Source organism: Artemia franciscana, chromosome 15, assembly GCF_032884065.1.
Source record: "Artemia franciscana chromosome 15, ASM3288406v1, whole genome shotgun sequence".
NCBI lineage: Eukaryota > Metazoa > Arthropoda > Branchiopoda > Anostraca > Artemiidae > Artemia > Artemia franciscana.
In genome coordinates this window covers 17,771,836-17,794,729 of record NC_088877.1, presented here as the reverse complement: position 1 = coordinate 17,794,729, position 22,894 = coordinate 17,771,836, and the positions used below count along the sequence as shown (strand labels likewise).

Below are 22,894 nucleotides of genomic sequence, written 5' to 3'. Positions count from 1 at the left end.
ATTAGATAAGTTATAAGAAAATAAAACTAAGTCCGCTAGGCCAAATATATTTTTAATTTTTCTCGATAAATTGCAAAATTTATAAAGTATCACCAAGAATGTATAATTTTAGACCACCTGCGATCGGTCAGAGCGTCGCACGGGGAGAGGTAATTGCACAGGTTTTAAGAAGGGCTCTCTAATTTTGAAGTTCTGTTCAGTTCTTTTTTTCTTTTTTTGTGATTGGAGTTAACATTATGTTTCCTTTCTGATTGTTTCTACTACACTATGTTTTTCTTTCTACAATGTGCTAGAGTTAAAATTTTACAACTAGTATTTTTCTATGGGAGAATAAACCTCCTAAGTTCAGTCGGCAGGCACGTACGCAGGAATTTTTTTTTTCTGAGGGGGGGGCTCAAAACCTTTGAAACAGCAGATATAAAGTAGCACTTTTTTATTTAGTAACTAAATAAATGCAAAAAGCACGTATATCGGAAAATACAGATTAACTTTAATCACTTTTTTATTTAGTAACTAAATAAATGCAAAAAGCACGTATATCGATAAATACAGATTAACTTTAATCTCTAGTATTGTAGCAGATGGGGGGAAGGAGACTGAAGCCTCAAAAGTACGTTTTAGGTTCAGGTTATATTCATAGCGATTTAGAACCAGTGATTAATCTATTATATCCCACTGAAAGGGAAATTTTAGGGTTAATAGTGCAATATGGGTGCTGTGGGGGGGGGGTAGTTTTTCTATTGCGAAAATGTCAATTTTAATGAAAAATAATATTTTCCAACATTGATCCATTAAAAGCTGTACTTTATCCTGAAAAGGGGGAGGGAATAAACGCCCTAATATCAAGGATAATTCTATTTTGCTGTGAAAAGCAAACTCTCTTTACAAAAAAATAACAGTACAATCGCTAATTACTTCAAATAGGGTAAAAAGTTAGACAGAAAATGGGTTAATAATTGGGAAGTGACTTGACCACATAATTGCATGCTGTAAAATCCAAAAAAAAGGTTCACACATGTATCTAGAATCTTAATAAATGTCCTACTTTTGCCAGAAATCCCAAGAAACCATGGGAAAATTAAACATTTCACAAAATTTCGGGGGGCCCGGGCCCGAAGGCCCCCCCCCCTGCGTACGTGCCAGTCAGTCAGTCATACCTTTACGAGAGAGCTCACCCAGAAGGAAACCTTTCTAGATCAAGCCCAGCTTCCGCACTGGTAAAAAGTATCCGATCGATTGTATCCGTAAGGTACCCCCCCCTCCGAATCAGCTTCAATCATGAAAGCCTGAGGTACTGATTGAACAGTATCTGCTTGGGTGATTATTAGACTTTTCTAGGCGTTTCGAATAGCCTAAGGCCATAATCGGCATAAGTTATGTATTACTAGGAGTTGTTATACTGTCTGCCAATGCCGTTTTTATTTGTTTTCGATTTCGATGTCAATTACCACAATATTTTTGGATAGTTTGCTGTCTTGACACATAGACAAGATATGTATTATAACATTGGCGCAGCAGTAGGCCTGTCTTTTTCCCTTTGCTTTTATTTGAAGGTTAATACCAGAAAAATTGCGATAGGATCTGTCAACAGGTAATGTGTTACCAGAACTATTAGTAAGAAGTTTACCTTCATCGTCAGTTATTAGGTTTAGGCTTGCATTATCTTTTAACACTAACTTTTCAGGAAATGGTGCTCTCGCATATCCACCATCATAAGAGTTGAATTTTTTCGATTCTCCAAAGGAATTTTAATCTCTCACTATCATGACAACACACGCATACATTTCCAATAAGATCTAAATTATAACTTATTTCACAATTCAAGTGTTTGTGTTTTTTATATTTCAAATCAACGGTAACTTTATACAGTGCACACACTGCCATGGAATATATCATGTTTATTTTATTCAAATAATACGTATGCATTAATCCTTCCAGCGCACAATTAATATTGACCAAAAACATAAAACAAACTAGCTGCTTTCGATGACCAGCTACAGAATACTGCGGAGTCACCCGTATAAAAAAAAAACTTTCAGAGAGTTTTACATTTAAAATTATAGATGACAAAGTGTTTCACCACCTCAAGTTCCGCTATCTTTTCATCTCTACTTATAGATAACAACATAACTGTATTTTAAGCTAACTACTTTCAAATTACACTAGCCTAGGTTCACTTAGGGTGACCCGCCACGCTAAATGAACCTAAGTGAGCCAATCGTGAAAGCAGTTAACTGTTATAATGAATATCTTGTCAAGTTGCAAAACTGCGACTTACGTAAAAATATTGTAGTCATAGCTAGTAAAATCGAGAGCATAATGCAAATGGCATTGGCAGACAATGTGAAAAAGGGATATTAAGATGAATCGACGAAAAAAGCAAAGCACGCGTGAACATTATTACTATCATTGATTGTATACCAACAGATATACTCAATAAATTCCAATAGTACCAATGATAAAATGCGCGTTGTGATTGTAGCTGAAGCGATGTTAAAACTCGAACATGACCCAAAAATGGAACAAGTCTCATTTCAAGAGGAAACATAATGAAGTATTTTGTGGAATGGAAACAAAGGTTTCATATTATTTTACTATAATATTCTATATGTCATTTTTTCAGTAAAAAGTATTTTATGTATTACTTTGTAATACTTCCATTATTTGTAGAGTACGCTAATAAATTCAACGTTTGTTTAATAGGAAATATTTAGTATTATTGGTTAAAAATAATCTTTAACCCAGCTCTTTTATGAAAATCTAACAGCAAATTAAAATGGAAAAAAGGTTAATTGCATATATCTAAAAGCAAAAATACTCTTAAAAGTGTAATCAATAACAATATTTGTCATAGACTGATGAGTGGTAGTTCTTCTAGAGCCTTGGTGACTTCTTGTGTGCTCGATTCTTTTATATGAATCTTCACTGATCATTCTCAAGGAATGTGAAAACTTCCTGTAGCAGGACTCTGCTTTTCTTGATCTTTTATATTCCTCCTCGTTATGCCTTTCGAATATACTATATCCCCTCTTCCAATGATATCTTTGTGTTTTTGAGCTTTCATAGATCGGTAAAGACGGTCCTTCTAAGGTATTTTCTTAATGGACAAATTTAAAATTGAGCTTCTTTCCTTTCACGTTGATTTCATTTTAGTCAATCTTTTCTCATCTCTTCCACACTCACCTCAGTGATACTAAAATCCATATGTTCTAAATTGCATCATACTAACAAGTATTGGTGAAATCACAGGTAACTGTCCTTACAGATGCTATAATAGCAATAAAAAGCTATTTTTATTTCAATATTTTCAGCCATCTCAGCTTTGTTTGTAACTACCTGTGCGATTGCTTCTGGTAGTAGGTTTTGAAAATAAGGACAGATTAAGCTTAAAGATGTTTTTTGCTTAAATTCCACTATTAAACATCCACAAAACGGGGTCCTATGATATATTTTACTCTTTAATGTGTCGGATGCAAATATCATGATCAAATATGTCCCTTGGTATCTAGTCGGAATTTCAGCCAATAACTAAAACACACTGAATTTATATTCATTTATATTACATTCCTGGTGGAATAGGGAAGGATAGACCTAGAGTAGGGTTTCACTTATTCTAATAAATAAAGACGGGTTAAGCTTAAAGCTATTTATTGCTTAAACATATTTAAATGATTTTTCGAAAAAAACACACATTTTCATATAAATAATAGATAGAGTTCAATAATAAACAACCACAAACGAGGGTTTTCTTGATATAGCATGCTTTTTTTATCTTAATTTATGTGTTTATCACGTTCAGATATGCCTCATGATAACCTCATCTAACCTCGTCTTTGGGACGATGACAAATTCGTTTAAATTTAGATCAGTCATACTCTTTAAATTCAAAAGTCTAATTTTGGGTTACATTTTTAAATCAGAACTTTATCTTTAGGCACATTACCCTTTACGAACAGCACTTCAACTTTGAAAAAATTGCATACTTCTTGGACTTCTTCCTGATCAGTGCTATGTTCTTTACCAGTTTTATTACATGGTTTAATTACTCAATCATAGAATTCCAGTCTGTTTATACGGCGTAATGTGATACTCCAGAAGCTTTTATAATATTCAAAAATATTATAGTTCCTTTTCCAGTGATAGAATTCAAATTATTCGTGTTGCAAAGACAATAACGAAAATTCAAATTAGAATATAGCACCACAAGATTATTTTTTTCAAACCAATAAATTAACTATTATATGGTCCAATCATCTTATAAGCTATTGATGTAGTATTTAAGTAGATAAGTTCTTGATAAAACTTTTATACCTTTGCTGAAGGTTAAAAAGACTTGTTTCGTAACTGCAAAAAGTAGTAGTTCACTAGTGCCAACAGAATATGTTACACAACTTTTAAAAATTAACAACATTTGATTATGTATTAATTCCCTCACAGGACTTTCATTTTATCGCTTAAAAAGCACACAAGTTTATTAATTTTGTTAGAACATAAAATTTACTTTCATTATTCAAACGACGTCCTATAGTTAAAAATATATCTTAAGTAACTATGAGCAGTTAACAATGCTCGAGGTTGTATTATTTATGTCATAAGGCTGTTGTATCAGGACCCTACTCGGTGCAGCAGCCCAGCAAGGCAGTCTGTTCGACTATTAAATCCCATCTCTTAATCTCTCTGAGTTTGTTGTAGTCAAGATTGATTTTTATTGATTTTTTATATACAGTCGGCAACTAAATGACACGTAACTTATCATCTAGCTCAGATTGTTGTACTTTGAAGTGGTTTTATTAAATTTTTGATACTCAGTCAACAGGTAAAACATATAATTTATCAACTAGTTGACTTTATTATACTCATAAGTACTTTTATTAAATTTTTTATACCTAGTTGATAACTGTAAGAATCGGAAATTACCAACTAGTTGAGATTTTTGTACTCAACTGTCTTTGTGCGTTTGAGTGACCAACTGTGTTTTCTATGTATGTTTCTTTTCTCTCTCCTCCCGTGCATGTGTGACTAAGCGTCTGTTTACAGGTCTCTGTGTCTGTATTTATGCTTTTTTGTGTCTGACTCTGCATGCTTGTATGTATTTTTTTGTCTCTCTCTATATGCCAATGCGTCTGGTTTTCCTCCTCTCCCCCAACTCATAATTTTCAGTTCTCCTTTCACCTTTCATAACCCCCTTAAAACTTCACCTCAAAAATAATAGGCATTACCGCACTTTGAATCTTGATTGTATTCTAGAAGATTATCCAAAAATTTTTAGTTAACCTTTTCAAGCTTCGAAATAAAAAACTCTTTAGCTAAGCGGCAGGCTTCTGATTGCAGAAGATTTGTTGTATTTCCTCAAAAGCAGTTAGTTTTCGGTTCACTTCCGTTTAGTTCAATCCCATTGAAATCCCTCCGGTTTAACTCAATCCTCATTAAACTAAACACTCTTGTAAGTCAATCCCCGTTTAACTCAATCCCATGCAGCTCAGCTCCTATTCAAATTAACTTTACAGAACATACATCCTGGACCATCACCGGAAAATTTACCAAGAAAATGAGGAAGTAAAGTTTCAATTTGCCTCCTAGGAATTCTAAAAAAATTCATTAGGTCTAAGCCCAGCGTAGCATGTAAACAGGGCTTACTCAGAGTTGACGGGGGGAGGATAAAATCTATGCAAAATCCCCTGAAAACCTTAATCACAGCACAGAGATTAATATATTAAAATTCATTATATATATAGGCACAAAACAATAGTTATTTACGCAAAGTCTAAACATGATTTTCAACTTCTGTCTATCTGAAATTTTACTAGGACAACCCTCAGGCAGTATAAATAGGATTAAAGGTAAACTGACACCAAATAAGGGTGTAAGCATGGGACTTTTTGTCCCACCACTACTTGTATTACGCGCAATGGAAAACATGAGGATTACTATGATCTCTATCCATACACTTTTTAGTGATTAAGTCAGTGTTAATGCTACTATTATTCATTTTTGAGGCAGCAAAAATCAAAAGAAAATACTTGTTTCCAAAGAATACAAGCAATATTTTAAGACTTGAATTATGCCTTTTCCCTTTGTATACAATTCTGCTCTAAGTTCTTCGTTAACAGAAGGAAATTTAGAAAAAAAAGAATCCAGGAGAAACATTTTACCAAAAACAATCCAGAGAACCATGATATTTCCCATTACAGCGGTTAAAATCAAGCCAGAAAAAACGAAGGACCAGCAAATTTGCTGAACCAGGAACATATGATGTGGTGGTTCCAAAGCGCTTTCCAATTCTGACTCATTCCAGTATTCCTTACAGTCTGGAAGAAAATTTAAGAACCTTAAACATGCTAAGTAATAATTGACCATTTGTTGTTTTAACATAACAGTTAGGGTAATTCACAGACTCTGTGCAACTTCTTTTAAGCAAATTAACTTAGAAACACCAATCTAAGCAGCAGCCGCTAAAAGGGTATTGCATAATATTTTCCGACTAACCGGAATTTCACTAACCTTTCACTATACCATTCACCAACAAACCTTTCACTATAAATTTAGCACCTTTACAGCTTATTTCTTCTACATTCCTTCCTCTTATTTGGTTCTTAATATACCGAAGCCTTTTTTGTCCAAAATATTTATTATTTTCTATTCTCAATTAAAGGAATAGAAGGATATTGCATTTTGTGATGTAAAACTATCCTGTATGAATCTTGAATGCCTAGAAAAAAACGCTTGAATACTTGAATACTTTAGATAGAATTATCAATAACAGTAAAAAAAAAACAAGACAAATGTTTAAGTTTTTCAAATTTCCTGCCAAGTCCATTTTGCGGGACATGTCACTTTTTGAATTACCACAGTCGATCTTCCTGAAGCGATAGAATTGCAATAGGTCATTCTTAGTGTTATATTCATAAGGGAATACATATTTCTTTACAATATATATTGATCTTCTATAATCTAGGAGTCAATCTGCTTGACTACTTAATAGGAAAGAAATATATAGCTGATAAATCATCCAGAATTACTAACAAAACAAAAATACCAATCACGAAGCTTCTTTTATTATTCTTCTCACGCTTAAAGGGATAGTTAATGTCTTTTAACCTTATTTTCAGAAATGTCAACGTATAAAATATCTTGAAGTAATATGATCGTCGTATAAAGAGATTTCATGCTTACGTTGAAGCAACTTAATACGAGCTTTTTTTCACTTACTTGGAATGAATTTTCTTGGTTTGAACCTTAAAATTTATTAAAAATCGTTTCTTTTTATATCTTTTCAAATCATCAATCCCTCACTTAACCTCATATTAAATAGATAGATGAAGATTTATGCTAAGTGTGGAAATTTAAGACATGTTGGAGTTGCTTTCGTTAGTTGGGTAGAATACGCTACGCATCTCAAATAGTTTTAGCACTTGTTCTTTTCTATATTTCTTTAAAAAAAAGGAATAAGTGGGAGATGTAAATGCCTTTTGACATTAAGGTCTTTTTTATTAATATCTCTTTTTTGCTTTTTTTCCACACTGAAAGGCCAATCTCCAATTACCATGCAAAAAAAGAAAGTCCCTTAGCTTATTCCATTCACCTATAGTTTGTGCTTGAAGAGGTGAAGCCTAAAACTTCGCGAATATAAACTTAAAATATGTAAGTTTTTCTCCACCCTTAAGGATAATCTTGAAATATTCTGGATTGTATTGCATCCAATAAGAGGTTATCTTTAAATAAAACTGTATATACTTATTTTACAGTGGATATTTTGTGGAAATAAATGGCTGACTAAATTGTCAATTATATAAATTAGTCCTTAATGGATTCTTTAAACTGAAAAACAGTAAAGTACTGATTTATTTTCAAATAACATAGAATCATGTTGCAAAATTCCATTTTCATTATCAAACAGCAGTTTCTGTTCAATATTTTTTTTTCCTATCTTCTTTTCTATATTTTGAGATTCCTGCTACAATAAATGCCGAAGAAAATAAATCCTCGACTGTACAGGATTGTAATATATTTTTTATAAACACAAATTTACAGCAATTACAGTTGAAATTTGAGGATACGTGGAAAATGATTTTACTTAATGTGTTCCCAACAATAATAAACAAACCTCCAAACAACCAAAATTTTCCTCTTTCTGTATTCCTGAGGTGTAGATTATTCCTTTTTTTCCGCCTCTCGGGTTCGCCATTGAGACGGTCAAACCTTGCTTCCGTTAAAATAAAGCAAAACAGGAGAAAGGCTTCCACCTTTGAAGATTCTTATCTTTTTTATTTCCTATTGTAAAATTTGTTGCCTAAGAGATGAACGTGTTTTTGGTCCAATAAAAAACATTCAGATAGATACGATCGGAAAATTTGAAGATATGGCTTTTGTAGGTGTAATATCCTTCATAGACTTCGGTGATATTTAAGCTTGTTTCATGAACCCGAAGCAAATCGTGGAATTTTTAAGACTTGAACACAAACTATACTGCAAAGCTAAACGCAAAAAACGTATATTGTGGTTAATACACTTTGGTAAATACCAAAGTTTATACCATTTTTTATCTGACACCTTTCTTTAGTCCTAAGATTTAGAGCAAAAAGAAGTCAGTTTGAAGTAATTTATAGATATAATTGTTAAAGATATTTATTCAAAACATTGGTATAGACTGATTTCATGTGTAATTGAACTGTACCTTTAACGAAGATAAGAAAAGAGATGAGTCAGATAGAAAATTATTGAGAATTAATAATAATGATAATAAAAATCTTATTTTTCTGGGTCATAAAAGAAAAAGAAAAAAGAGCGGAGTTGTACAAAAGAAGAAAAGGAAAAAACAGCAAAACTGCACCTCCAAAGAATGAAATTAAGCATTATTTTTTTTCATTTGCACTCACTCAATGATCAGATGTAGGGGCAAAAACTCGACAAATGTTTCACAGCCTGTTTTTGCACTTTTTTCAGTAGATGGCGCAACAACAATTAAGTCTACCATATTTTGATATCTTAAGGCTAATGGTCTTTTTTGTTCCCGCCCAATTTCTGAAACAGATTCTAAGAATCTTAATAACGCCACTGCTAGTATCTATTCGATAGCAAACTCGTTTATGAGACTTGACAAAAACATAAACCAGTGGGAGAAAAAAACAAAAGATGTTTGTTTAGTAAAAGCACGTTAGATTCTACGGAGATTAATTTAGATGAACAGGTTATGTAAAAGAAAATATACCCACTGCTGAGCTAAAAATAGTGTTTTCTTTTGCACATCAATTTAAAGGGTAATCCTATATTTTTTCGCTCAGAGATTTTGATTCGATGTGCATTGAATGCAAATGGTAGAACTTGTACGAAAAGTAGACAAATCTTTTATTTTCGAGATGGGTGTCTGTTTTGAAATGTAAAGCGTGAACTCTCCCAAACCTCAACCGAGACCGAGTCCGTTTGGAAATGAAAATTGTTTGGCTATTGGGAGAACCCTTGGGTATTGAGAATTGCAAGCAGTTAGCCAGGTGGGTGAAACACCCACCTGGCTATTTTCTTTTAATCTCCAGTTCTCGAAGTCCACCAGTCCCCAAACTTAAACCTCGTCATGTTACTTCTGAATTCCTTTTTACAAATTGTGATGAAAATGAAATAATTATGAGTATGAAATAACAATCCTGTGGAGTAGATGAAGTATCGTTAAAAGTTGTTAAAGCAACAAAAACAATTGTTATTTCTATTTTGACTCATCTGATTAATTTATCACTTGAAGAGGGAACTTTTCCAGAAAGACTTAAATTAGCCCGAGTGCTACCCCTTCACAAAGGGAAGTCAAAAAATGAACCGAGTAATTACCGATCCATTTCTATTTGACCTTTTTTTTTCGAAGATTTACGAGAAAGTAGTCCATGAAAGAATGTATGATTACCTCCAGGAGTAGAATCTTCTGTGCGATACCCAACTTGGCTTTCGCAAAGGACTTTCTACGGATATGCACCAGCTATCTGGAATTCAATCCCCTTGGAAATCCGGAACTCAAATAGCCTTACTACCTTCAAGCGAGCAGTGAAGGGTCGTTACAGAAATACTGTTTGGATTTGAATATGCGGTCCTCCTCTTTTCGGTCTTTTCTTTTCTTTTTTTTTTTCTTTTCTATCTCTTCGTCACTCCCCTTTTTTCTCTTTTTTTTTCTTTTTTGATAAATCCAGTTGATTCGTTGTTTCTGTTAGTTGATTGTTTAATTATTCTTTAGTGAAGTTTCTGCCCTAGTCAAGCACTTTTGTGCTTTCCTGGCAGATTATGTACATGTAATTATGTGTTTTTTGTTTAAATATATATGATTGAATTGAATTGAAGAATTCCTGCGAACAAAACTCTAGCACAGCTTGCATCAAACAATAAGTGCGTAATTGGTAATTTGATGTGTGTGTGTAGACTTGTTCCTGTGTTTGCGTACGTTTGTGTTTTTGTGCTCCTCAATCTCATCCTGCTAAATAACTAAGAAGACTAATCCGCCATTCCATCATAAATTTACTATGAAAAAGTAGCATATAAACAGAATTGATGGAAATAAAACTAATTTATTGGGAAGATAACAAGATGAAAAGTTTGTGTAAAACGAAAAACTCAATGCATACCCGTACTAATAAACTTATTTTGGAAGAAATATAGCCTCTCAGGCGCATACAGGTTAAAGCACATAAAAAATAATTTTTATTGAAATAGAATAAAAGCGATAAAAATAGAAGAAAAAGTTCGGGATTTCCCAAAAGGAATTTAAAAACCCTTGTCCATCGTATCTGCCCCCATTAAAATACAACAACGAAAACAAACAGTCCGCACATGCAAAAGTAAACTACCCAAAGAAAAAGGATGAATGTTTGAGAGGTTTTTCACTCTCAGAAATCATATACCTCAGGTGGCTAGTACCAAGCATGGCAGAAGTGTGCCAAGCATAGCGGAACTGTGAGAACAGTACTAAGAGTGAATGATCTGTGCCAAGCATGACATAAGTATCCCAAGCATGGCAGATGTCTGCTAAGTCTGATACAAGATCGTGATTTCATAGCAATCTGGGAATGTACATTATACAATTAGGCTAGTGAGTTAAGTAATCAAAAATTAAAGAGCCATTTGAAACAGACGGACAGAAAATAAAATCAATGATCTAAATGTGAAACGGTCAAACATTACTGTCTATGCATAATTGACTGAAAATGAAGAGAAATAAAAATAAATAATTATACCAAACATAAAAGAAATGGGTACTGCTATATACAAATAATTAAATCCTAAACGATTGAAAATTAAAATGAGTGCTAAAGTTAAACCAAAAAGGACACAAATTACTGCCCATAGGAGTTGGGCTAGAGTTCCCTTCTAATCGTAAAACAAAATAAAAAATTGTCGCTAAATAGAATCTGTAAACCTTAATTGTTGATGCTTCCTGTAATTAGTATATTAAACACTAAATAATTATACATTACATATTCAGTTCATTTTCAATATCTTTCCAGTCACCTTGATTTTTATAGGTTTTTTTTTTTTGTCATTTGTTTGGAATTAATAAGATGAAAGCTATTTTCCTTGTAATAAGATTAGGGCGTTAACGTTATTTTGTGTTAGGGCGAGATGCACAAGATTTCGGAAAGAAACTTAATGACGCTTTAATTAAATACCAAAAATGAACGAATTGTACAGAAAACGTAATAATTGTAGGAAAAACTATAAAAATCACAAATATTAAGCCCAAGTAACATACAAGAAATTTATAAAAAAAACTAAAATTGTTTGTATTAAATGTATTTAATATACTTCAGACCAGATAAGAAACTTCATTATTTTTGGACATTGACGAAGAATGAGACAGAAATTTATGGAGGAAAAAAGAATTTTCCTTGCCAATATTTTTTAACACATTTTTTTTATCAAACACGAAGATTTATCTATTCCAAATCAGACCAAATTATTTCTTCAAAATCACTGTTTTCATGCATTGAGTTCCTGGTAAATTCACTGTTCTCCCCCGATCCCTTCTGTGCGTTTTTTTTCTTGCTGTTCACTTCAACTCGACTCAACCTTCTTTTTTTTCCTCTTTTTATTTCTTGAGACAAGCTTGAGTCCTTCGGTTGGTGGGCTGTTGTACATTTTACAGACACAGGTTCTCTGATTTCCATATTCCTTGCAACCCTTGAGTCTAAAATTTCAGGAAGTAAGGATTCATTCCAGAAGGCTTCAAGCTTCGGAAATATTTTTTCCCAGTAGTCTTTCGATCGGTGAACTGTAATTATTTCCCAATCCTCAATAGAGTTATAAACTATTAAGTGGCGTACCATTTTATCCAGTATCCCGAGTTGGCCTTGTATCTGGGCGAAATACCTGTGATTTTTTTTAGCTGAAGACTTTCACTGGATAATTCAAGAAAAAATGCTTTAACTAAATTTTTTGACTGGGCCACATCATAAATGGTTTTGAACTCTGGTATATTATGCACCGTTTTTATCTCTATAGGTGTGCCATTAGGGAGCAGTCCATCTACAGATGCAGCAAGATACTGATACTGTGGATGCACACTGAGTCCTATTTGATCTCCCTTTACGACTTTTAAGTTGAATTTGTTTTCATATGCTTCTAGTGCCACTACTTCTAAATCTAAGCCCTTTTTCATTAGGGCAGAGCAGAATCTAGGTCCCAAGTTTCGAATTTGCTTAACAATTGGGGCAACTCTGGTGCTGTTTTTTCTGGTTGCAATTCTGTGGAAGTAACTACTAGTTATTCTCTTAGATCTTTCTTCAACCCAAGTGTCATTTTTGGATTGACCCTTGGTACTGTTGAACAAACAGCTTATACTGGCAAAATCCAATTTTAAATTCTCGTCAGTATATTTTTGTATAGCCAAATTCATTTCATCAGAAGTCATGTCTGGCTTATTGCAATTTGGTCCATAGTCACGATTACCAAAGTTATAGTTTCTATTTTTTAACTTAGCAACGTGTTTTCCTCCAAGAGCACTATAATAACTGGTCAAATTACGTTTAGATATTACACGGAGCTTAGCCGTTTTATTACAATATTTTTTTGTTACGCTAGAAGGACTAAGCCCAAAAATATTTTTCCAAGCTAATTGATGCCATTTTGGACCTGAATTATAAGCAAGACTTGCTCCATGAACTCTTGCATGATATGAACCTCGTTTAGACCGGCTTATTTGCTTTTCTCCGATGAATTTAGCAACAACTGACATGTAGCTTTCAGCTAAGTTTGTAGTTGCGTCATTTCGAAGCTGCTCTGCTTTTCGACACACAATATCGACCTCTGTCATAACATCTTCAAACACCTGCAGGGGAAAATTATTCCACCGATCTTCTATTTTACTATTCACGGCCAATTCAGCAATCTTAGGACAGCCAGAATCACATTTTGTGTGGTTTCCGAAAACATGGTACGGACCTCTTTTTAACAAGATTTTCAATTCTTCTGCTGTTCCATTATTTTCAGAATTTATTTTTATCGCGCCCCTTAAATTTTTTGTCAGTTGCTGTATAATTCCTCGGGGAAGACATTTTGTGTACAAACCTTTTTTATTTTTGCACAAATTATATAGATGGGCGGTATAGTTTTTTGTGACGTGATTTGCACATTCATGTTTCCGTATGTTGGAACCGTAGGAAACACTTTGTTTTAGCTTATAAAAAACACTGGAATCACCGTCACCGATAAACTCTAAAAACTGTAATCCGTGCATCTCCTCACTGGAACGAAAGCCTTCAACTAGAATATCTGTTTCCATGCTCCTTGAATTTCCGTTATAATTCAGAAAGCAGAAATGATCTTTGGGAATTACTTTGGCGTTTGCAGAAGAAAAACATATATAACAGTATTTATTTTTTATGCCAACATATAACAGTTTTTTCGAAAATGCATCTATGATAACTGCAACACATCCTTTGGCCGAATAATCGTGTCCTTTGCTACGCTTATTCCAGCCTCCATCACATATCACTTTTGTCCAGTATGAGTCCTCCTTATACCTATCATCATGAATGGCTGATTTTAAGGCCTCTCGTCCATTTTCTAGCAAAATTTCCGATAAACTATTCATCCAAGCATTACCAAGCTGCCTTTCCATACGGGAATAAACTATTCGTGACATTGGTTTCACTCCAAGCACCCCGAAGAATTCACACAGTGTAGAATACCCTCCTCCACTACCCATGGCTCCCCAAACAGCCTTCGAATTCAAGCAGCCTTTAAGACTTGATTTTTTTTCGGAAAAAGCAACCTGTGTCTGGTCCGTAAAACTTGAAATATATTCTTTTACGCTTGTTGCTGGACATTCTGGTTCACCTTTAATCCTCTTTTCCCAGTTACACTTATTACACTTAACTTTCAGTTCAGTTTTCAGGCCTTTCTTTTCTAATTGCTTTATAATCAATTTTCCGTGATCGCAACTGATTTTGTGTCTGAATGCTGAAATTACTTCAGCAAGGAAATACCTTAGATTCACAATGCAGTTTCCATCTGGAATTCCAGATAAGTCTATCTCAGTATTCGTATCGGGGCAATCAACACCGTAAGAACCACTACCGTTTCCCAATTTATTTGAATCGTCTATGAGAGGATTTGCTGAAAATTCTTCTGAAATTTTTGATCCATTTGACAAATTATCTTTATCTTGTTCTCCAAGCAGCACCTTTCTAAAAAAAATGAAAAGAACCATAGAAAAAAAAAACAGCGACCCGGCTCAATAGTAAACGAAAGTCTAAAAAACGAAATTTTGATACTAATAAATACGTCAAAAGAATCGGATTTTAATTAAATTTAGTCCTACCCATCAAAAGATAAGAGCCTGAGAAAATTTGTCTTATTTTGGAAAAAAGGGGGAAACACGCCCTAAAAGTCATAGAATTGTTTTGCCAGAAGACTGATCAAGGGTGTGTGTTTATTTGTTTTTTGTTTTCTTTTTCCCAGGGGTGATCGTATCGACCCATTGGTCCTAGGGTGTCGCAAGAGGGCTCATTTTAATGAAAATGAAAAGTTCCAGTGCCCTTTTTAAGCGACCAAAAATTGGAGGGCATCTAGGCCCCCTCCCACTTTCATTTTTTTCTCAAAGTCAACAGATCAAAATTTTGAGATAGCCATTTTCTTGAGCATAGTCAAAAAACATAATAAGATGTCTTTGGGGACGACTTACTCCCCCATAGTTCCCGGGGGAGGGGCTACAAGTTATAAACTTTGACCAGTGTTTACCTTGACCTGATGCCCACTCAATTGGACAATCTGTCTTGGCTTTTTCTACAATTGGCCATGACTTGACTTTTCCCATAACTATTCCTTTTAATTAAAAGTCAACGGTTGAGGGGTTTTGGCTGAGGGGGGGGGGGGTAGAGGGGAGGGAGCTACGTTGAAGGATCTTTACTTAGAGGAATTTGTCACGGGGGAAAGAAATTCAATGAAGGGGCATAGAATTTTCTAGCATTATTAAAAAAAAAACACTGAAAAAATAATAATGAAGAAGTTTTTCAACTGAAAGTAAGGAGCAGCATTAAAACTTAAAACGAACAGAAATTATTACGCATATGAGGGGTTCATCTCCTCCTAAATACCTCGCTCTTTCCTCTTTCCGCTAAAGTAATTTCAACTATATATTCTACGGACTTGGTGATTCTAGGGTCATTCTTAAAGAACCGGGAGAAAATTTAAGCTTTAGTGTAAAGAGCGAGGTATTGACGAAAGGGCAAACCCCCTCATATATGTAATACAAATATACAAAGTTCTAGGTGCTTTTATAAGTTACGAAAAATTGGAGGGCAACTAGACTTCCTCCCCCACCCCATTTTCTTCAAAATCGTCAGAACAAAAATATGAGAAAGCCATTTAGACAAAAAAAGATATGCAAATTTCGTTGTGCGGTGAGCCAAATCAAAACATGCATTAATTTAAAAACGTTCAAAAATTACATAAAAAAAAAGGTTTTTTAACTTCAAGTAAGGAGCGACATTAAAACTTAAAACGAACAGAAATTATTCCGTATATGAAAGGGGTAGTCCCCTCCTCAACGCCTCGCTCTTTACGCTAAAGTTTCTTATTGTTTTAAAAAGTATAGTTGTGAGAAAGAGTCAAACTTTAGCGTAGAGAGCGGGACATTGAGGAGGGGACTACCCCCTTTCATAAACGGAATAATTTTTGTTCGTTTTAATGTCGCTCCTTACATGCAGTTAAAAAAAACTTGTTTTTTTATTTAATGGACAAGAGGGAATGAAACTTGTATATGTAATTTTTACTTACCGGTATTTTAAATTCAGCCACCTTTTGTTGATAATTTTCTTCCTCATAGCTCAAATGTCTTATTGACTTCAGTCAATAGCTGTTGACAAGTCAACAGCTTTAATCAGAGACACAATGCCTTCTAGGCGTAATGTCTAAAATTGGATAAGAATCCCGCCTTTTTTTCTATTGGCTGATAAAGAACGCTATTAAGCCGGAAACAGGGGTAAAATAAGTAAAAAGTAAGCACATTTTGAAATTGTATTTTTCTGATTTTGCTTTCAAACTATTTATGATAGACATCAGAAATTTTCTGTAATGGTTGTAGATTATAAAATCTACATATGATCCAAAATTCTACCCTCTGGAGCCAACTTCATACCTTCTAGCAATAAAAATGTTGAAAATTAAAAATAATTTTTTGCACCGTTAAAAATAAAAATATAACAATTCTGCAACCAACATTTTTTTTTAAATACTGGCAGGATGAACTAAAAAAAAAATCTACTGTCATTTCCCATCCACTAAATTTTTATTCACCAAACCAAAATAACTTGATTTCTTTTTTTACACAATAGGTAAAGCATATACAGAAAAAGTGAAACCAACATTTTTTTCCTTTTTAACTCGAGAGTCATCAAAAAACAAATCAGTTCAAAATCACCTAAATCGCAGAAGTTATTCATGATTTTCTATCATAGGAGAAATAGCATTGGACACAAATTAAGACCATTAGCCTTAAAACGAACGTTTTTCTCTCACACAGCGGGGCACGAAACGAAAACTTGGGGTATTTGCAGTATAAAAACCAGAGTTTCAGTTTATTAGTATGCCGTATGCGTGAGTCCGTTAGCGGCGATACATAGGGTAGGTGAGGGAGAGCAGCTGCTGCATAAAGCTTTGCAAGGGTCTGCAGAGAGACAAGCTTGCCATAACTGAGCGAATGCTGTTGGTAATTTTCTCAATTATTTATAAACGAGAGCTTTTGATATCCTGACCTTACGTTTATCCCAGATTTGTCATGGATTTTCCTAAAAAATTTTCGTTCGTTAAGCTGTCACATATGTAAGATCACTATTTTGCTGCTTGCTTACCACAGGACATAAATCAAAGAACACCATCTTTAGTTCATTGACTCTCAGACCGGTAAATTCGTAGCCAGTTATCAGGCCGTTAATATTCTCTTTTAGAAACATAAGATTACAGCTTAATATCAGCATGTCGTCACCACATGAAAGAAGGCTGAGGTTGGACAGATTGATTCCAAGCTCTCCAGCAATATATTTTTGCTAATCCCGGATGCTAGGATATTAAACACGATGGGGTGATACAGATCCTTATTAAAAAGTCTAAAACAAAATTAATCGGTCTGTTTAGGTAATTCCTGTCAATCTAAATTGCACAAATCTGGGCCAGTACCAGAGAAAAAATATCCTACGACGTGAGAATTCACACCATACTCGAGTAATTTAAGGGAAATCTAGGCTGTGCAGACGAATCAAATACAGCTGAGATATACATGCTGTACATAGAGAGAGGACCTCATTCTAAGGGGTTTCATCAATAGCTTCCTTAAGAACTCTATGCACAAACACCCAACTAGATTTCAGCGGAATCAGAACGGAAAGTATTTCATTCTTTGCTTCCCCGGAATTTCTGGGAGAAGAAGTATTTTGAGGGCTAAGAATGCTAGATATGGTAATTGGTTTATATCTTGTGCACTGATTCTGATCTTTTCCTTTTTGGGGGATGTTTGACAGGGCACCAGTACAAAATTAGATGAAGACTATGCCAAACTCAACATGCATTTGAAAAAGAAAAAACATATGTTGAAACAGTAGGTCAATGTCAAGCCATAGGTTATCCGGCCAAATACCACCGAGAGAAGGTGCCTCTCTGTATTTTAATTAACGTGCTAGTTTTACTGCAGCCGTAATACCACATGTGTACTCCACACTTTTAATGAGGTTCCGAGTTTTTCGTTTAAACAGTTAACGCAATCCTGCTCAAACAGAGGGTCTTTGGAATGCAATACTGTATGATATTAAATTAACTACTCTTCATCCAGAATGTCAGATAAAGACGTTTTTCCACTGGCCACGGGACTATTAAAAATCTTCCACGCCACTTTCGGATTTCTTTTAGGCTTACTCTAAAATTTTATCAGCTTCTTAGCTTTTTAGTTTTTTCGTTAGATTTAGCTAATCCTTATTTGTGGTCTGAATTACTTGGATGACAATTCCTGATTTGAACTTATCGAATTCCTTTTAGATATAATACCACAAATTAACACCATTTTCTTTCACTTGTTGACTAGAAGACGCTTATCTTAACCTGGGTTTTGAGAGCCAGAGCTTCCTTAAGAACTCTATGCACAAACACCCAACTAGATTTCAGCGGAATCAGAACGGAACGTATTTCATTCTTTGCTTCCCCGGAATTTCAGGGAGAAGAAGTATTTTGAGGGCTAAGAATGCTAGATATGGTAATTGGTTTATATCTTGTGCACTGATTCTGATCTTTTCCTTTTTGGGGGATGTTTGACAGGGCACCAGTACAAAATTAGCTGAGGACTACGCCAAACTCGACATGCATCTGAAAAAGAAAAAATATAATGTTGAAACAGTAGGTCAATGTCAAGCCATAGGTTATCCGGCCAAATACCACCGAGAGAAGGTGCCTCTCTGTATTTTAATTAACGTGCTAGTTTTACTGCAGCCGTAATACCACATGTGTATTCCACACTTTTAATGAGGTTTCGAGTTTTTCGTTTAAACAGTTAACGCAATCCTGCTCAAACAGAGGGTCTTTGGAATACAATACTGTATGATATTAAATTAACCACTCTTCATCCAGAATGTCAGATAAAGACGTTTTTCCACTGGCCACGGGACTATTAAAAATCTTCCACGCCACTTTCGGATTTCTTTTAGGCTTACTCTAAAATTTTATCAGCTTCTTAGCTTTTTAGTTTTTTCGTTAGATTTAGGTAATCCTTATTTGTGCTCTGAATTACTTGGATGACAACTCCTGATTTGAACTTATCGAATTCCTTTTAGATATAATACCACAAATTAACACCTTTTTTTCACTTGTTGACTAGAAGACGCTTATCTTAACCTGGGTTTTGAGAGCCAGAGCGGACATTACGATAGGGGATGGCTAGCTTTTCCGAAGTCTTCGGGCCATGGTGAATTTCCTCGCAGTAGACGTTTAACGTGATCGCATCTTGGACACTGTGCTGCGGTAGATGTGAGTGCACTTTGATTTAGCTCAAGGCATTGTCACAAGTGTATTGATACAGCACCGTGTCAGTACTTTTCCGTTCAGTTTTAATAAAGTATTTGTTAGCTGCATGGTTGGCAGTAGATTGAACAGGGGCACTGTGGTCGGGTTCAACCCTTATATTTTCCAAAAGTGGAAAGTTTGTTACCACATGCTTAATATTAATCGTAAAGTCAATATTGTGAATATAGGTAAACTACTGATCTTTGTCACAAAAGGATATCCAATCCGGGATTGCTCCTAGAAGAATGTCTGTTAGCTTAACAGGTAAGGAGGGGTTACACTGGAAGGCTTCAAAAATCAAAAACTTCTGTTGCCGATTCTACACAAGAATCTGATAAGGTGACTATGCACTTTGGCATAGCGTTTTTCAAAACCATCGTTATTGAGGTCTGTTGGAAAATTATACATTGATGAGTAAAAAGCTAGTTGGACTGAACAGAACTTAACAGAAGTGTCGGAGTCTTACGATTCGTGCAGCTTGCTGAGGATCTTTTTGTCGACTGTAGCAGCGGCGTCACCACTAGGTCTCCACACTTAAATTTTCGTTTGGCTCCATGCATGAAACCAAATTGCGCAGAAAGGACTGGAGCACAGCAAAATTGTCGTTGGTAAGTAGATGCTTTTGCGCGCAATTTAAATTACAATTGGAGCAGATTCCAATGAAATAGTCCATCGCCATAGCGTTGTTTCCTTAGATTTTTGGACAAAAGACCTTAAAATTGTTCTTTTTCGGGGTTGAGACGCTTTGTTCATGGCTTTTTTATTGACTTGACAGAATAGGATATAGCTTGGGTGATAGTTCTTCCTGTTGGGACAGAGGGCACAATTGACAATATTCGATCGACTAAGTATTTTCTTGTCGTTTCGTGGGGCCCTTCACAACGGGGTTGTGGGGTGAATTGCTAAGGTCCCGAGCCAGATTTTCTAGGGATAGGCACCTGAAGGTCCTTTTTGAATTTCTTTCAACGTCGTTACTTTGAGGTGAATTTACTCAACTTAGATGCTTTTCCAGATAGTCCTGTTACATAATGATGCAACAAATACAAGTTGAACTGCCTATTAACTGCCATATCTTTTAGCTTTCGTGAAAGGGAAGTTACCAGATATTATCTCTTCTGGGATAGTAGCTGGTGTGACGAACTTTGAAACATCCATGAACCTTTCGTTCTTGAATTTCAATCTAATGTCAGACATATTAGAGGGTGAATTGCTCAGGACTTAGGCAGCAGAGACCGTTTTGATACAAGCTGCAAGGTGACACTTAATCTGCTAGATACTCTGCGCTGGCTCAGGGGTTATAAACTCCTGGATAAACCGTTACTGATTTGAGCACAACTCAGTCTTTTCTTGGTTTAGGCCACTACTGAGCACCCAATTTAGCAGTTTTTCAGGTGCTGGAAGTAGCGGCCACTTGAAAGGATGGGGTCGAACAGCTTTGCATTGATCTACTATTCTTTTTATTTTTTATCACACTCATTTAGACGGACCGTCATAGATGTGATGACATCCTCTGGCCAATGGGGGGTCTTAAAAATTCTCCATATCGTGAACCTGACTTTAAATTCACAGTATTTTGTAAAATCTTTATCATATCATAAATATCGCTGAACAACACATTATGGCCACCTTCAGACCTTCTTTCAGTCGTCGGATTCGTACTGTATGCATCCACACTATTATTCAGCTCACTAAAGGTTTCAAGAATTTGTTCACAAGTATAGAATTGACGCCAGTGCTGACCATTAAATCTTTCATTGTATCTTGATGTCTCAAGTATGTTTAAACAAAGTTTAGTACGTAAAATATATATACCGACAATTTTCTGACATCGTTACAATTCACGCAAATAATATCCAAAATCACAGCTCAAAGTCCGGCAGGTTGTCCCACAGCATCAATATTCAAAATCAAAGAAACGAGGGAATATCTCCAAAATAACGGAAGCTTCGGGACCCACCTACCTATTAACCACAATTTAAGGCTAAATAAATACAGACATGTACCTAGGGCTAGTCGATAATTAATAAGTGATTTGTTATACACACTCACCAGACTAATAATTACAACCAAAATTTTTAGATATGAATTTTCAAACAGTACAGATAATAATCAATCATGATTGCTCGGTAATTATCTGTTAAATTTCTCTCAAAAAGTAACTTTAACACTCCTCGACAGGAAAAATTTCTATATAAGTTCCAAGTTAATATTTCTTCTCAGCTTTGGTAATAAGCATGAACAAAGTCTTTGAGGTCAGAAAATACCAAGACTAACGCAAGAAAAGAACAAAAAAGATATTTTCCCTGCATCCTGAAATTTATACTAACCCAATTAGAGAATTTTTTTATTGCTTATCAAACAGTTCGTGGTAACGAACTGTAGTAAGGAGCGACCCGGCTCAATAGTAAACGAAACTCTAAAATGCGGAATATTGATATTAAAAGATACATCAAAAGAATCGGATTTTGATGCTGATTTTAAATATATAATTTAGTCTTTAAATTTAATTTTTAGTCATTTCATTAAATTTAGTCTTTGTCATCAAAAGTTACGAGCCTGAGATAATTTGCCTTATTTTTGAAAACAGGGGGAAAACACCGCCTAAAAGTCATAGAATCTTACCAAAAGTCACACCATCGCCTTCAGTGTATTAAAAAACCCTATTGCAAAAGTTTCAAGCTCCTATCTATTGGAACTTCGTATTTTTTGCCAGAAGACCGATCACGGGTGCGTGTTTATTTTTATTATTTTTTTTCCAGAGGTCATCGTATCGACCAAGTGGTCCTAAAATGTCGTTTACTGATTTTATGTACAATAACATTCAACAAAAGATGGATGTATCGTTTATTTTCTCTTGCACAAACTGACATTCATTGTGCCACTTTTTATAAGCTAGGACTTCACCAGAACATTTGAATCAACGGTGTTACAAGGTCTTGCCTCAAAGTCTGTATCTTCATTGTATAGCCTATTAAATGTTTTCAATCAATAAAAACAGATTTTAATAGTCCAAAAGTAGACCATCGAATTTAAAAATTTAAAAATTAGAAAACTTTATTTGTGTTTGTCATACGAATTACATGCCACATGTATTTTAAGAATACGAAATACAATACAGGGATCTCTTGATGGATTGAACTGATAACTCATAGATGATTTTATGGCAACATTCTATTTTAGTTTGTTAAAAGGTATCGGCTACTAGTAAAGTTCTTTCAAGCACCTACTTATGAATGGAAATCACCTGCTACTGTGACAGGAGGCAGTCTCCTGTCTCTTTCAAGAGATAGGAGGTAAAGCTATTGATGTTCAATTTGAAGATTTTCTTTGCATTTGACGGCAAAGGCATTCCGTTCTAGCGGGGGACAAAAAGAAAGAC

At 34.8% G+C, this 22,894-nt stretch overlaps 2 protein-coding genes across 5 annotated transcripts in view; both read right to left on the bottom strand.

The window, feature by feature from the left end:
* Positions 1–22,894, bottom strand: part of LOC136036117 (tachykinin-like peptides receptor 86C) — a 186,594-nt gene that overhangs the window by 99,295 nt on the left and 64,405 nt on the right. For all 4 annotated transcript variants that reach the window (XM_065718133.1, XM_065718134.1, XM_065718135.1 and 1 more), the window contains one exon: positions 6,153–6,308. In XM_065718133.1, the coding sequence (XP_065574205.1) occupies positions 6,153–6,308 (156 nt within the window). The remainder of the gene's footprint in view (positions 1–6,152; positions 6,309–22,894) is intronic.
* LOC136036116 (uncharacterized) lies at positions 10,088–16,320 on the bottom strand. Its single transcript, XM_065718132.1, has 2 exons — positions 16,249–16,320; positions 10,088–14,657 (listed from the first exon to the last, which is right to left on the bottom strand). The coding sequence occupies exons 1-2, from the start codon at positions 16,293–16,295 to the stop codon at positions 12,281–12,283; spliced, it is 2,424 nt and encodes an 807-aa protein (XP_065574204.1). The 5' UTR covers positions 16,296–16,320; the 3' UTR covers positions 10,088–12,280.